Raw genomic sequence first — 12,217 nt, 5'->3', positions numbered from 1 at the left:
TATATATATATAAAACACATGACCTACTAATTCCATTCCTAGGTATTTATCCAAAGGGAAAACATATGCCCACAAAAAGACTTGTATAACAACGTTCATAGGACTCTTATTCATAATGGCCAGAAATAGAAACAACCAAAATGTTCATCAACAGTAGAATGGATAAACAAACTGTGACACTGCCATCCAAAGGAATAGTACTCAATTATAAGAAGGAAGTACAGACATACTCAACAACAGACATAATGCTGAGTGAAAGAAACCAGATACAAAAATTATGCATTGTAATTCATATGAAGTTCTAAGACAAGCAAAACTAACCTATGGGACCTTTTAGAGAGTAGGAGTGGAAATGTTCTAGATCTTATGGTTACATGAGTACAAATCGTGGTTAAAAACTCACTGAACTGAACCCTTAAGAACTTTGTGTTTTATTCTATGTTAAAAAAAAAGATTTGAGCCAGCCAGCATGGCTCAGTGGTTGAGTGTCAACCTATGAACCAGGAGGTCATGATTAGATTCCCAGTCAGGGCACATGCCCAGGTTGCAAGCTCGATCCCCAATGTGGGGTTTGCAGGAGGCAGCCAATCAATTATTCGCTTATTAATGATGTTTCTCTCCTCTCTTTCTCTCTCTCTCATTCTCCCTTCCTCTCTCTGAAATCAATTACAAAAACATATTTAAAAAAATATTTGAATGAGAAAAATAGGGCTTAGATAGTAAAGATGATTGCCCAAAGTTATCTGCTAAGAGGGTACTAATGCAGGATCTGGGGTTAGGGAGCAATATGATGAAGAAGTTTAAAGATCTGTACACTATGATTTTGTATATTATGTCTCAATTTAGACTCTAGACTTTAGAGAGGGCATGGCCATATGAAAACCTGGTTGGAAGCATCACACATGAATAAAGACATAAGTTAATGAGACCCCAGACCAGAATAAGTGTAATGAGAATGAAAAGAAAACCAAGCAAAAAGAAATATAAAAGGAAAAATTAGGTTCTAAAAGAGAAATTACTCTAAAGAACTGAGTTCCAGATACCTGGTAGATTTGCAGGATCAATATATGAGTATTGGGGAGCCAGCTTAAGAGAGAAGATGATGTATTTAATTTTAGAAAGATGAAGTATCAAGAGAAGATTTAAATCAGAAGGATCTGTAAAGGACTGCAGAAAAAGATATGGAAGAAGTCAGCTAAGGGAAGAGAAAAGTTGAAAAATTAGTAATTTATAAAGAAATCCTTCCAATAAAACCTATCATTTATATAACTCACAGCTAACTAATCACTTTTATATGTATTTAACGTATAGAGAAATGTAGCAAACAACCACCAAAAAAGAGAGATGAAGGACAGAGAAACCCGCTTAAAGGTGAAAAGGAAAGTGTTTCAGGAAAGGAAAATGACAATTTCAGAGAAGTACTAAATAAAAATTAATTCAAAGAGACAAAATCTAGAACCTTGCTACTCAAGCAGCATCAGCATCACATGGGAGCACGTTAAAACGCAGAACCTCAGGTCTCATCCCAGACCCACTGAATTAGAATCAGTATTTTCACAAGATCCCCAGGTGATTCTTAAACACTTTTAAGTTGAGAAGCCCATCTATAACAGTATGCTTTTAAACTGCAGGTCTCAACCATCAATGGGTTATGAAATCAACTTAGGATAGAATTGAAATGTCAAAGCATATCACACATAATAAGGTGTGTTTTTTGGGGGGCGTGTCTGAGACATGAGGTAAAATTTTTAAGTGTAGATTAAAAAGAGTTTCCAAAACACTGAACATCAAGTATAGTAATAACCGTTTCTTGGACTAAAGGTATACTCAGGGGACACAAAAAACCCTCTGCATTGAAAAGAAGATAAAAGCATTGATCTGCTAGTGTTCCTCACACTTTTTGACAGTGACCCATATTAAGAAATACATATGAACTAGTAACGCAACACTTTTACCCAGAAGTATACCCTGACATTTCTATTTTCTTCTTTTTTTTAAATTATTGCTCACGACCCACTGAACTCTTAAATTGACTTCACAATTAGCGACTCTTTTATAGGCCACTCCTCAAGTTTGAAAAACAGTATAGTTTGGCCATGCCGTTTGGCCTCAATCCGTAGCTAAGAGGTGGTTTGGAAGAACTGAAGAGGTTAAGAATGGCTATTATATATAGCAAATACACTAAGGAGCTGATGAAATAACGATAGACTTACTCAGAAGTAAAGCAGTCAAACTAATGTTGCACTGCATCGATTGTTAATTTTTGTCTGTCTGCAGGTACAAAAGAGGAAATAGCAGGTAGGACTGGTAAGGGTTGGGAATTGAAAAATAATGGGAGTTGAGAGAAGATGAAGTTAACCCTGCCGGTACAAGAACTGGGGCACTGGTAACTAACCAACCCGCCCCCGTCACGGAAGGCAGGCCGGCCCAGGATGCCTGGCTCAAAAAGGCAGGTCCTGCCTAACACTCCCAGTTTGGGTTCCTGAAGGCTGGCTGAGATACCAAACCTTGACGACAACCAGCAAAGACTAACGATCTAGCCTTGGAACCAGCCTCCCCCACTTCCTCCCCTCACCCTGGTTCCCAGGCTAACGTTTTTGTGCTGTGCTCGGACTGGGAGGAGTAGGTAACCTGGGCACGAAGCACGGAGACCTGGGCTTATTCCAAGAATCTAAGGGAGAGTGGAGCCAAGCTGCTGCTAGGTCTTTTCCCTGGGCGCGGGGGGGTTGGATACAGCGAGAACCCTGGCAAAGGAGGCCTTCAGGGTCATGTCACGTCTGGCGAGAAAGCAGGAAAGACGGAAACCCCGCGGTCACTTAGCTGGGCCCTCGCCATCAAAGACGTGAAGAGTCCCCCCACTTCCCATCACCCCTCGCGCGGAGCCCTGAGGGTGTCAGCGCCCTAAAGGCTCGGGAAAGGCGTGGTTTCCCTTCCCCGCTTCTCCCGTAAGGCACAGCGGCCAGCCCAGTACCACTGCCTCTTGGCAAAGCTGGAGATGCTCCCACCTTCACTTTAATTAGCATCTTCTTCCGATATTGGGTCGGCACACAAATAAATTGCTGCTTCTACCGCTGCGGTGGCTGCTGCCGCTCCCCAGCACTCTGTCGGTGGGAGTCACTTCTGCTTCCGGGTCATTGGCTGGCTCCACCCCACCCCTTCTTTCCCCGGGAGTCCCCAAAGGCTCAGAAATGCTCCCCGCGTTTCCTTTCGGTGGCGTCCTAAAGAAAAAGAAGGTGGCTAGCTTAATTAGAGCAGAGATGACGCCTTCACGACTCTGAGAGTCCCCAGAGAGCTGGGTCTAGAGTGGGAAGACGGGGCGGAACGAACTACTTCTCCCATCCTGCCTGCGGGCAGCTCCGCGCGTTGCACCCTGGGAGTTGTAGTCTCCTGCTTCTCAGGCCAACGGCAACCTCAGTGTGTGAATTCCGTTAACAGAAGACCTCGCACAGCCGCTGCCGAAGCTGGAATTCCTCAGTTAATCGTTCTCGCCCGCAATTAGCGGAACCTGTTGGCGTGGCCCACAAGGCTTAGAGGATCGTTGCTAAGCAAGGGGAATTTCGGTCAACTGCCATCTCGGCCACGGCCACAGGAAGTGAGTACCCCTATTCCGGAAGCAGGTTGTGGGACCCCTTCCCCATTCCTCTCGCCCCCAAATCACTCTCTTCCCTCATTACTTATTTCCCTGGAGGGAGAAGGAAAAGTAGTGTAAAGAATGTACCTGTTTGGGTCACTCACGATTCCATCCCAATTTTTCTCTCCTGGGATGGAGACCCCGAGGGTAATCGCGACTGTGGGACCGGTCGAAGATGGCAGTCTTCAGGGATCGACCACGCCTCGACCAGTGCCCCGACTTTGCACAATTTAAGCGAGGAGAGAGATGAGCCCTGCCGCCAGCCCTAACAGGGCCTTAAGGCTTGTTATTGACTCAGCTCCCCCTTTTCGTCTTTCCTTACCTTCCAACCCACAGATTCGTTGCTACCCCGAAGCCCCAGCCATGCCTCACATAGACAACGACGTCAAACTGGACTTCAAGGACGTCTTGCTGAGGCCCAAACGCAGTACCCTTAAGTCTCGAAGTGAGGTGAGCCCGCTTTCCCTGGTGAACCAGGACTGAGGAAGATTCCTGGCATTTTTCCTCATGCAGTAGTTGTTTCTTGGTTGAATGAACTGCTCATTTTTCCTGTTCATATCTGCAGGTGGATCTCACTAGATCCTTTTCATTTCGCAACTCAAAGCAGATGTACACTGGGATCCCCATCATTGCTGCCAACATGGACACTGTGGGCACCTTTGAAATGGCCAAGGTCCTCTGTAAGGTAGGACTTCTCTTAAGCTGCTTCCTCAATGATGTCCAGCTGTTTGGACTGAGTGCAGAGTTATTGGCATTCCCTTCCCCATCCCAGATCAACTCTCTGGCAGTTAACAATCTGGATGCTCTAATTTACTATTTTCTCCAGTAAGTTCAAAGAGCCATGTAAGTTAATGAGATTCAAAGCTAAGTTTTGATCCTATTTTTCTGATATATAGGGTGTCACACTTTTTTTCTGATCAATTGATGTTTTTATTGATTTTTAGAGAGAGGGAGAAACATCAATGAGAGAAAAACATTGATCAGCTGCCTCCTCCATGCCCTCTGCTGAGGATTGAGCCTGAAACCCCCAGCATTTGCCCTGACCAGAATCGAACCAGTGACCTCTTGGTGCATGAGTTGATGCTCAACCACTGAGCCACATGGGCCGGGCCTGGGCGGCAGTTTTATGCACCTTGCCAACTTTAGCCCCAGGTCACCCCCTCCAAATCACATGCATCTCTCCTGTTACATCATTGTTAGGAAACTAAACATTCACTGTTTTAGTCCAGAAACGAAATACATTTTGAGCATTTAAAAATTCCTAACTAGGAAATCCTAGAGAGAAGCTTATTAATTTTATAATATGCCTATTCTTTTTTTTAATCTTCTTAATTTTAAGTCCTAGGTTCCTTGGAGTTTCTGGGATGTGCCCAAAATGGAATGTGTTTTTCTTTTCTTTTTTTAATATATTTTATTGATTATTTTTACAGAGAGGAAGGGAGAGGGATAGAGAGTTAGAAACATCGGTGGGAGAGAAACATCGATCAGCTGCCTCCTGCACACCCCCCACTGGGGATGTGCCCGCAACCAAGGTACATGCCCTTGACTGGAATAGAACCTGGGACCTTTCAATCCGCAGGCTGACACTCTATCCACTGAGCCAAACCGGTTAGGGCTGTTTTTCTTATATACAGGTTATTGTTCACTTTCAAAGTAGAAGATGCTACTCTTGTCAGTAATATTACCTGCTTCTATATTGTAGTTGAGAAGGTAGATAGTTACTTTGGGTACTCGTGCGAACATGCACTCTTCTGGTTAATCCACGTAGCCCTGGTTGATGGGATTCTGTTGCTGCTTGAGGCTCTTAACCTTCAGGACTTCATCTCCATTTCTTTACTTCTGAGTCTCTGTGGAATGTCTGCTGTCATTTCTCGGAGGTTGGTAGTTATTGTTTCAGTACTGTATTGCTGTTGCTGTGCACTAACTATTTAGGAATCCTGCTGTTACCCTGTTGAGTTGAGGAATGGTGAATCTGACTGCAGTATTAATAGACATGCTGTAACACATCGAACTTGTGGGCATTGTTTTAATGTTTTGTGTTGAGACTGGCTTTTAAATACTACTGAGTGCTAAAGAAATCAGATTTTAGAGATAGAGTCAAGTCTCACAGTAATAATTAAAAGGTTGGGTACATCTTTTTTAGATCTGTAGTTTGGTATGTAATTGGATGTGCTTATCATGTGACACTATGCCAGCATATCTCTAAGGTCTGCTGACCTCCTAGAGTGATTTTCCTTTGTCAGCATGTTGATGGCAGAGTGTTGCTGAGAATTCAATACCAGCAAGGTAGTGTTGGTGGTGATCTTTGATTGAGTATAACAGTAACACTTCCTTACTGCTGGCTGATGCATAACTTCCTTGGATTTCTTGCCAGTTGCAAGACTTGTGCTGTCTCAGTTAACTGCTGTCTAATTTGTTTGCATGCCTGCACTTTTAAAGCACAAACACCAGCATTCACAGTGGCTTTTGAATGCCTTTCTCAAAGTACTGGGATATTGTTTGCAATTTGTTGAGCTAGAAAATACAAGTCCAGTGAGTCATTATGTCCTTGAACTTGGTTGACTGAAATAGATCAAATGAAATAAACTTTTCAGGTTGGTCCATGTCTCAAGAAAATTTGTCCTTTACACCAGTGGAGATGGAGAAAGGATGGGGTAGCATCTAATTGGCTCCATTAAACTTAAGGTCTTACCTTTTGTGAGCATTTAATTTTTATATATATATATTTTAGAGGGAGGAAGGGAGAGAGGGAGAGGGAAGGAGATAGAAACATCAATGTAAGGGAGACACATCGATTGGTTGATTGGTTGCCTCCTAGGTATGTGCTGACCAGGGGATTGAACCTGCAACCCAGGTATATGCCCCAACTGGAAATTGAACCCCCAACCTCCCTCACATGAGACGATGCTCTAACCAACTGAGCCACCCAGCCAGGGCACCTTTTGTGAGCATTTTGACTCACTGAATTGCTGTGGGTAAACTGACCAGAGATTAGGCAGACACTGGCTCTGTCTGGGATCTTCATGGTTCTTGTCTATTCCTTGTCCTCTTGCACCAACAGCTTGTCCTGTCACCTTTTTTTTTTTTTTTTTTTTTTTTTTTTATCCGTCACCTTTTAAGTCAGAAGCACTGTATGTGTTGGCAGGTGAAATCCAAACCAGGTAACTTAGTACTTTGGTGGAAGTGTTTGGCAGTACTAGCTATGGTAAAAAGTCCTACTGAGATTTGTAGGGAGACAAATGGTTGAACAAAAATCTCACCTCAACCCCTGAGTTCTTTAAGTTTCTCTTTCCAGACCTCAGTCCTTTTCTCCCTCAGATAGAATAGTACAAAGGTCTACTTCTAGAAAAAGAAATCCTAATAAAGTTCTCTCCTTTTTGATGGCTCTTTCTTCTCCTCAGTTCTCCCTCTTCACTGCTGTCCACAAACACTACAGCCTGGAGCAGTGGAAAGAGTTTGCCAGCCAGAATCCTGACTGTCTTGAGGTAATACTGGCCCTCCTGTGATCCCTTCTTATCCCATTTTCCCACAATTTTTTTCTTGGCTTCCTGGGGATCAACTCTTAGACTGCTCATCAGGTTTTCCAAACATGCCACAGCTGTCTAATGCCTCCCATGCCAATGCCCCTGCTTCTCCCACAGCATCTGGCTGCCAGCTCAGGCACAGGCTCTTCTGACTTTGAGCAGCTAGAACAGATCCTGGAAGGTATTCCCCAGGTGAAATATATATGCCTGGACGTGGCAAATGGCTACTCTGAACACTTTGTTGAATTTGTGAAGGATGTACGGAAACGCTTCCCTGGACACACCATCATGGTATGTTTCTGTTACCCTGTAGATGGTACATTCCGCCTTCTTTCCCTTTTGTGCCACTCCTTTTTGTTACATCAGTTCATTTCTCCTCTGCTGCATTTTGATTTTCCTGGTCTGTTTAATCATGTCACTGGTGATTATCCAAGGTGCCATGCTTAAAATACTTATTGGTTATTGCAATCTCTGACTTGATACATTGTCTTTGTAAATCTAGTGTTCCTGATGTTACTCACCAAATAATGATGTGCTTATGCATTGTACATACCTGTGATATGTCTACCTGCCTACTGAAATGAACATACTACAGTCCTATTAAAGGAATCACATGTAACGCATTTTTTTACAAGCTTAGGGGAATGACTACAAGACCTCATTTTCTTCACAAGCATTGAGGGAGCTCTCTTTTCTGTTCATCAGAAGCATATACACAAAACAAAAAAACAAAAGTAAATACAGCTATGTAGATGGGTATATAGCCTACATCATCATGTCTTCCCCTTTCCCCTAAGCCAGAGAGGTTTTATCACTTAACAGCTTAAGGGCAGGACATTTTTGGGTCTCTTTGGTAAATCAGAATTCATCTTGGTCCAGTTGGACCCCAGCTTTACCCTAATGCAACAGTGACACTGGTGACTAACCCCCTTACCTCACCTGGGGAAGCAGGATCCTTTGAAGTGGCTGATCTAAAAGCTCTCAGAGGGCCCAGCAGAGGGAAGCCAGGTACCCTTCTTTGTAATAATGTTGGAAGGACCTGGTCCAGGCCTGCTACATATGAGAGCACACAACTTCTTCATTTCTGACCCTAAGAATGCTGTTTTGATTGCTCTTAGGCAGGGAATGTGGTAACAGGAGAGATGGTGGAAGAGCTGATCCTCTCTGGTGCTGACATCATCAAAGTGGGAATTGGACCAGGTAAGCTGGCTTACTGGGGGAGATTGGCTCTTTTCAGTGGCACAGAGCTATGGAGCACTTCTCTCTCATCCTTGTCATTCTTCTCAGGCTCTGTGTGTACCACCCGGAAGAAAACTGGAGTAGGGTACCCACAGCTTAGTGCAGTGATGGAGTGTGCAGATGCTGCTCATGGCCTCAAAGGCCACATCATTTCAGTAAGGTCCAAGGGGAGAGCAGGGCATGAGGCTGCCAAACATCTGGGTTTTCTACTGGGTATGGAAGCTCTGATAGAGGTGGATCAGGACTCCTGGGTTCCTGTCAGCCTTGAGGTGGACTGTTGGGACACTGCTGAGAGGGCTTGGGAAATCCATGCTGTTTCTTCACATTGCTTCTTACTTTGCAGGATGGAGGCTGCAGCGCTCCTGGGGATGTGGCTAAGGCTTTCGGTAAGGACACTGGGAGGGCACCGGAGGAGGATCCTATAGAAGACGATGCATCACCTTTGAGGGTCTAGGATCAGGCTAAGCCATTCAGGTTCTTTCATAATATGAACTCATGGCCCGGAAGCCTGTGGTGGTGTCATCTGGGCGAGCCAGCTGAAACTCTGATATGGACTCTCCCAAATGTGGGCCAGGACCATCTGCACCAGCCCCTGGGCTGTTGGGCAATGTAAATGCCCCTCAGAGTTACAAAATCCAGCTCTGGAGAGTGGGCTGTAGATCTGCATTTTCTACAGCTTCCCAGGTGATCCTTGCTCACACTATACAGTTAGAGACATTTGCTCTTGGAATACTTGAAGTGAGTCTTGTTCAACTGGGAAAAGTAAAGAGAAAGACAGCAAAAGCAGCAAAAAGGGAGAGCAAAGCCAGGCAAGGAATCTCTAGTGGCTTTAGAATTTGGTGTGAGTTGCTTCTGAGGGTGGGTGGGCACGTGAACATCTGGGCCAGATTCATCTCTTTTCCTCTCATTGATAGGGGCAGGGGCTGACTTTGTGATGCTGGGTGGCATGCTGGCTGGGCACAGTGAGTCAGGTGGTGAGCTCGTCGAGAGGGATGGCAAAAAATACAAGCTCTTCTACGGAATGAGTTCTGAAACAGCCATGAAGAAGTATGCTGGGGGCGTTGCTGAGTACAGGTACGTGTAGAGGCCCAGGAGCTGAGAGTTCTTGGAAGGTGTGGCTAAGTAGGGTGGTGGCAGAACTCAGGGCTGCTGAGAGATGGATGGTATAGTTGTTGGGAGAAAAGTGGTGAACCAGGGCTTAATGCAATGGACTGAGGAAGAGTCATTTGGCTTAAGGAATCCAGAAGGAAAAAGAAAATTTTTCCTCCTTTAAGGTCCTCAGAGGGAAAGACGGTGGAGGTGCCCTTCAGAGGGGATGTGGAACATACCATCCGAGACATACTTGGAGGCATCCGTTCCACATGTACGTATGTAGGAGCAGCTAAGCTGAAGGAGCTGAGTCGGAGAACTACCTTCATCCGTGTCACCCAGCAGGTGAATCCAAGCTTCAGTGTTGTGAGCTAGGTCTGAGCAGGTCTGCCCTCCCAAGGCACCAGCATCAAACTGCAGGGCCTCCAACGTGGACCCCTCACCCATCCCAGCTGCTGTGACTGTTATGTGATCATCTCACTCCTGAGAGTTCCTGCAATAATGTGTCTATCTGCATCCACAAAACGCACTCACTAGGGAGGAAGCAAGGAAGGCAGGCTGAGAAAATGAAGTTGATAATCAAATGGGAATCTGGAGACTCAGCTTCTGAAGATTACTAAAAGAAAAAGATAGTAATTCATACAGTACATAAAGGTTTTAGATATGGCCATGGTCTTAAGAGGTAGGCTTTTAGAATCATGTTTTGCTAATCAGCTTCATTAAATGCAATCTTTGAATATCTAAAAAGCTCTTAAGTGTTTATATTTTTTAAGTGTCTCTATAAAGAGAGATCCTAGTGACTGTAAAGAGATTCTGGGGCTTTCTACACAAGCCTGGCGTCTGGGTGCTGGCTCCAGGAAAGTGGAGGTGGAGATGGCACTGACCCAGTGGAGTCAAGGACAGTAAGTACTTTTTCTATGAAGCATCTCCATTCATGTGCTAACCCTCTAGAGAACCTGGCAGCATGAAAATTTACAGAGTATATATTCTGGCATCAGGACACACAGATATTTTCAGAATAGCAAAAGGAAGTTTCTCATCCAGGCTCTCAGCCCTGGTAATCTCTCTGATACACCTGAACAACACTTTCCAAAGGAAGTAAAAGAGCAAAGGGAGTCTTTTAGCCTGGAGAGGCCAGTTATGTTTCTAAGGAATGATTTATACTGACCTTATAGAAGCCTTAATTCCCCTCCCTCACAGCAACACAGTGTTTTAACAAACAGAAAGTTTAATGATCAAGCGTTACAAAGTAATTTGGGCCATATAGTCAAACAACCCAAGCCTGGGCTTCCACTTTATCCCCACTAAACTGCCTGTAGAGGTTAGGAGGAAGGAGTCAGGCAAGATGCACATGGCATTCTGGTCCTATATGGTCATGGGAAGGGGCAGAGACAGCACTGGGACTAGAAGAGGGGAGATATTCACAGAAGGTGGGGATTAGGGTGTCAAACTTTGTCTTCTCATAGTTTTCCAGAGACAACTGCAGAGAAAGGAGCAGGGAGATCCTGTCACCTGAAACATTCCCTGAGCCCTCTGTATTCAGGGTTTCTGTCTTGTTCTGCCCCATCTCCTTCTTTCCCCAGCTTTCTGTTCCTCCCTACTCACCATTCCTCCCCTCTGGCCATTTTCTTCCTCATCAGAGTCCAAAACCAAGTCCCCTATGGTAATGACAGGGCTGCACAGAGATGGGGGACACACTGCAAGAGGGAAACCAGAATCAAAGTACTCCTCTAGGTGAACACAGGCCCTCAGGCGTCCCAAGAGAGGAGGCTGTCTGATCCAGTCCTGACTCAGTATACCTACCTGGCTTCCTGGCCCTAGGAGGTGATAATGACAGTCTCAGGGGCTCCATGGGGCAGTCCCAGCAATCCCTGGGGTGGGAACAAGCAAAGAAGAGAGGATGGAGGGAAAGCAGGCAAGGCATGTGCTGTCAGTAGGCAGAAGCAACTGTTCCACTCACTCCTTTTGCTCCGAGGCTGACAAGTCAGCTGGGTTCTCCTTCACAGTCCCTCTGCCCAGGGTCTGGGATGGACTCCTAGACTTTCCAGTGGAGGCTGTTCTCGTGCTGACGTCACCTGCTGGAACTGCCATGTGTGTCCCTTGTTCTTTCCTGTTCTCAGGTTTAGATATGATCTGGGTTGGTGAACCCAGATTCCTGAAGGGGAATAGCATGACTGTGGGGCGCTCCTTATGGCCTACCCTACTGGATGCCCACTGGGACTGGGTTCTTCGCTGGCCTAGAGGGGCCAGATTGAAGTGGTGGCCAGCCAAAGGTTCTGGGTGCTTTCTTGAGGCTGCTCTGTGAGGAAGGTGTGGGCCAGGCTTGGCTTTTGGCACAGGCTGATGGAGTGCTGGTCTTGGTTGCTGAGGACTGGGCTCCATGGGCTCTGACATGTTCACTGAATTAGTAACAGAGCACTCTAGAAAGAAAAGAATGTTCCTTATAAAGAGAAGAGATAGTAACACATAAACTCAGTCTGGTTTCCTGGGTCTTAAGCCAATGTAATCCTTCCAAGGGGCTGGCTGTCTCAAAAGGCCTCAGCCTACATATTCCACCCCCAAATTCCTAATTTTTTCCAGATGGCCCTGGTACCTGGGAGTGGCCACCCCATGTCCACACTATATTGGCTCAAAGCAAAAGAAGAAGTGATAGAAATTCCAGGCTGCATCCAACTCAGCACATCCTGAAGCTGTGGGCAGGAAGAGAGCATGAAGACCACAGACCTTGGTCCAA

The 12,217-nt window shown here is 45.3% G+C and overlaps 3 protein-coding genes across 4 annotated transcripts in view; 1 reads left to right on the top strand and 2 right to left on the bottom strand.

Annotated features, from left to right (window-relative positions):
- NEDD8 (neural precursor cell expressed, developmentally down-regulated 8) overlaps nt 1-3,185 on the bottom strand; it is a 6,970-nt gene extending 3,785 nt beyond the window's left edge. Inside the window, exon 1 of the mRNA XM_006760836.2 lies at nt 3,006-3,185. Within this exon, the coding sequence (XP_006760899.1) occupies nt 3,006-3,023 (18 nt within the window). The 5' untranslated portion in view covers nt 3,024-3,185. The remainder of the gene's footprint in view (nt 1-3,005) is intronic.
- A 202-nt stretch (nt 3,186-3,387) lies between these two features.
- GMPR2 (guanosine monophosphate reductase 2) lies at nt 3,388-10,290 on the top strand. Its single transcript, XM_006760838.2, has 10 exons — nt 3,388-3,592; nt 3,968-4,081; nt 4,197-4,316; nt 7,033-7,116; nt 7,273-7,446; nt 8,274-8,355; nt 8,443-8,549; nt 8,738-8,780; nt 9,309-9,468; nt 9,669-10,290. Exons 2-10 carry the CDS (start codon nt 3,995-3,997, stop codon nt 9,856-9,858), a joined length of 1,047 nt encoding a protein of 348 aa, XP_006760901.1. The 5' UTR covers nt 3,388-3,592; nt 3,968-3,994; the 3' UTR covers nt 9,859-10,290.
- TINF2 (TERF1 (TRF1)-interacting nuclear factor 2) overlaps nt 7,586-12,217 on the bottom strand; it is a 5,582-nt gene continuing 950 nt past the window's right edge. The window contains exons 5-9 of one of the 2 annotated variants that reach the window (XM_006760840.2): nt 12,077-12,173; nt 11,444-11,903; nt 11,287-11,354; nt 11,089-11,180; nt 7,586-8,813 (exon numbers count right to left, since the gene is read on the bottom strand). In XM_006760840.2, the coding sequence (XP_006760903.1) occupies nt 8,769-8,813; nt 11,089-11,180; nt 11,287-11,354; nt 11,444-11,903; nt 12,077-12,173 (762 nt within the window). In that variant the 3' untranslated portion in view covers nt 7,586-8,768. Of the gene's footprint in view, nt 8,814-10,693; nt 10,964-11,088; nt 11,181-11,286; nt 11,355-11,443; nt 11,904-12,076; nt 12,174-12,217 lie in introns of those variants that run through there. The other variant, XM_006760839.2, reaches the window with a different exon arrangement.

This window comes from Myotis davidii, unplaced genomic scaffold (assembly GCF_000327345.1).
Source record: "Myotis davidii unplaced genomic scaffold, ASM32734v1 scaffold157, whole genome shotgun sequence".
NCBI lineage: Eukaryota > Metazoa > Chordata > Mammalia > Chiroptera > Vespertilionidae > Myotis > Myotis davidii.
Note: the sequence above shows the minus strand (reverse complement) of the source record. Positions and strands in the feature narration are given on the sequence as shown.

Excerpts from the sequence above, each read along its gene's own strand:
- GMPR2 (XM_006760838.2), top strand. The coding sequence starts at position 3,995 with ATGCCTCACATAGACAACGACGTCAAACTGGACTTCAAGGACGTCTTG. Across the intron at positions 4,082-4,196 it reads CCCTTAAGTCTCGAAGTGAG|GTGGATCTCACTAGATCCTT; the intron begins GTGAGCCCGCTT and ends TCATATCTGCAG. Across the intron at positions 8,356-8,442 it reads CAAAGTGGGAATTGGACCAG|GCTCTGTGTGTACCACCCGG; the intron begins GTAAGCTGGCTT and ends CATTCTTCTCAG.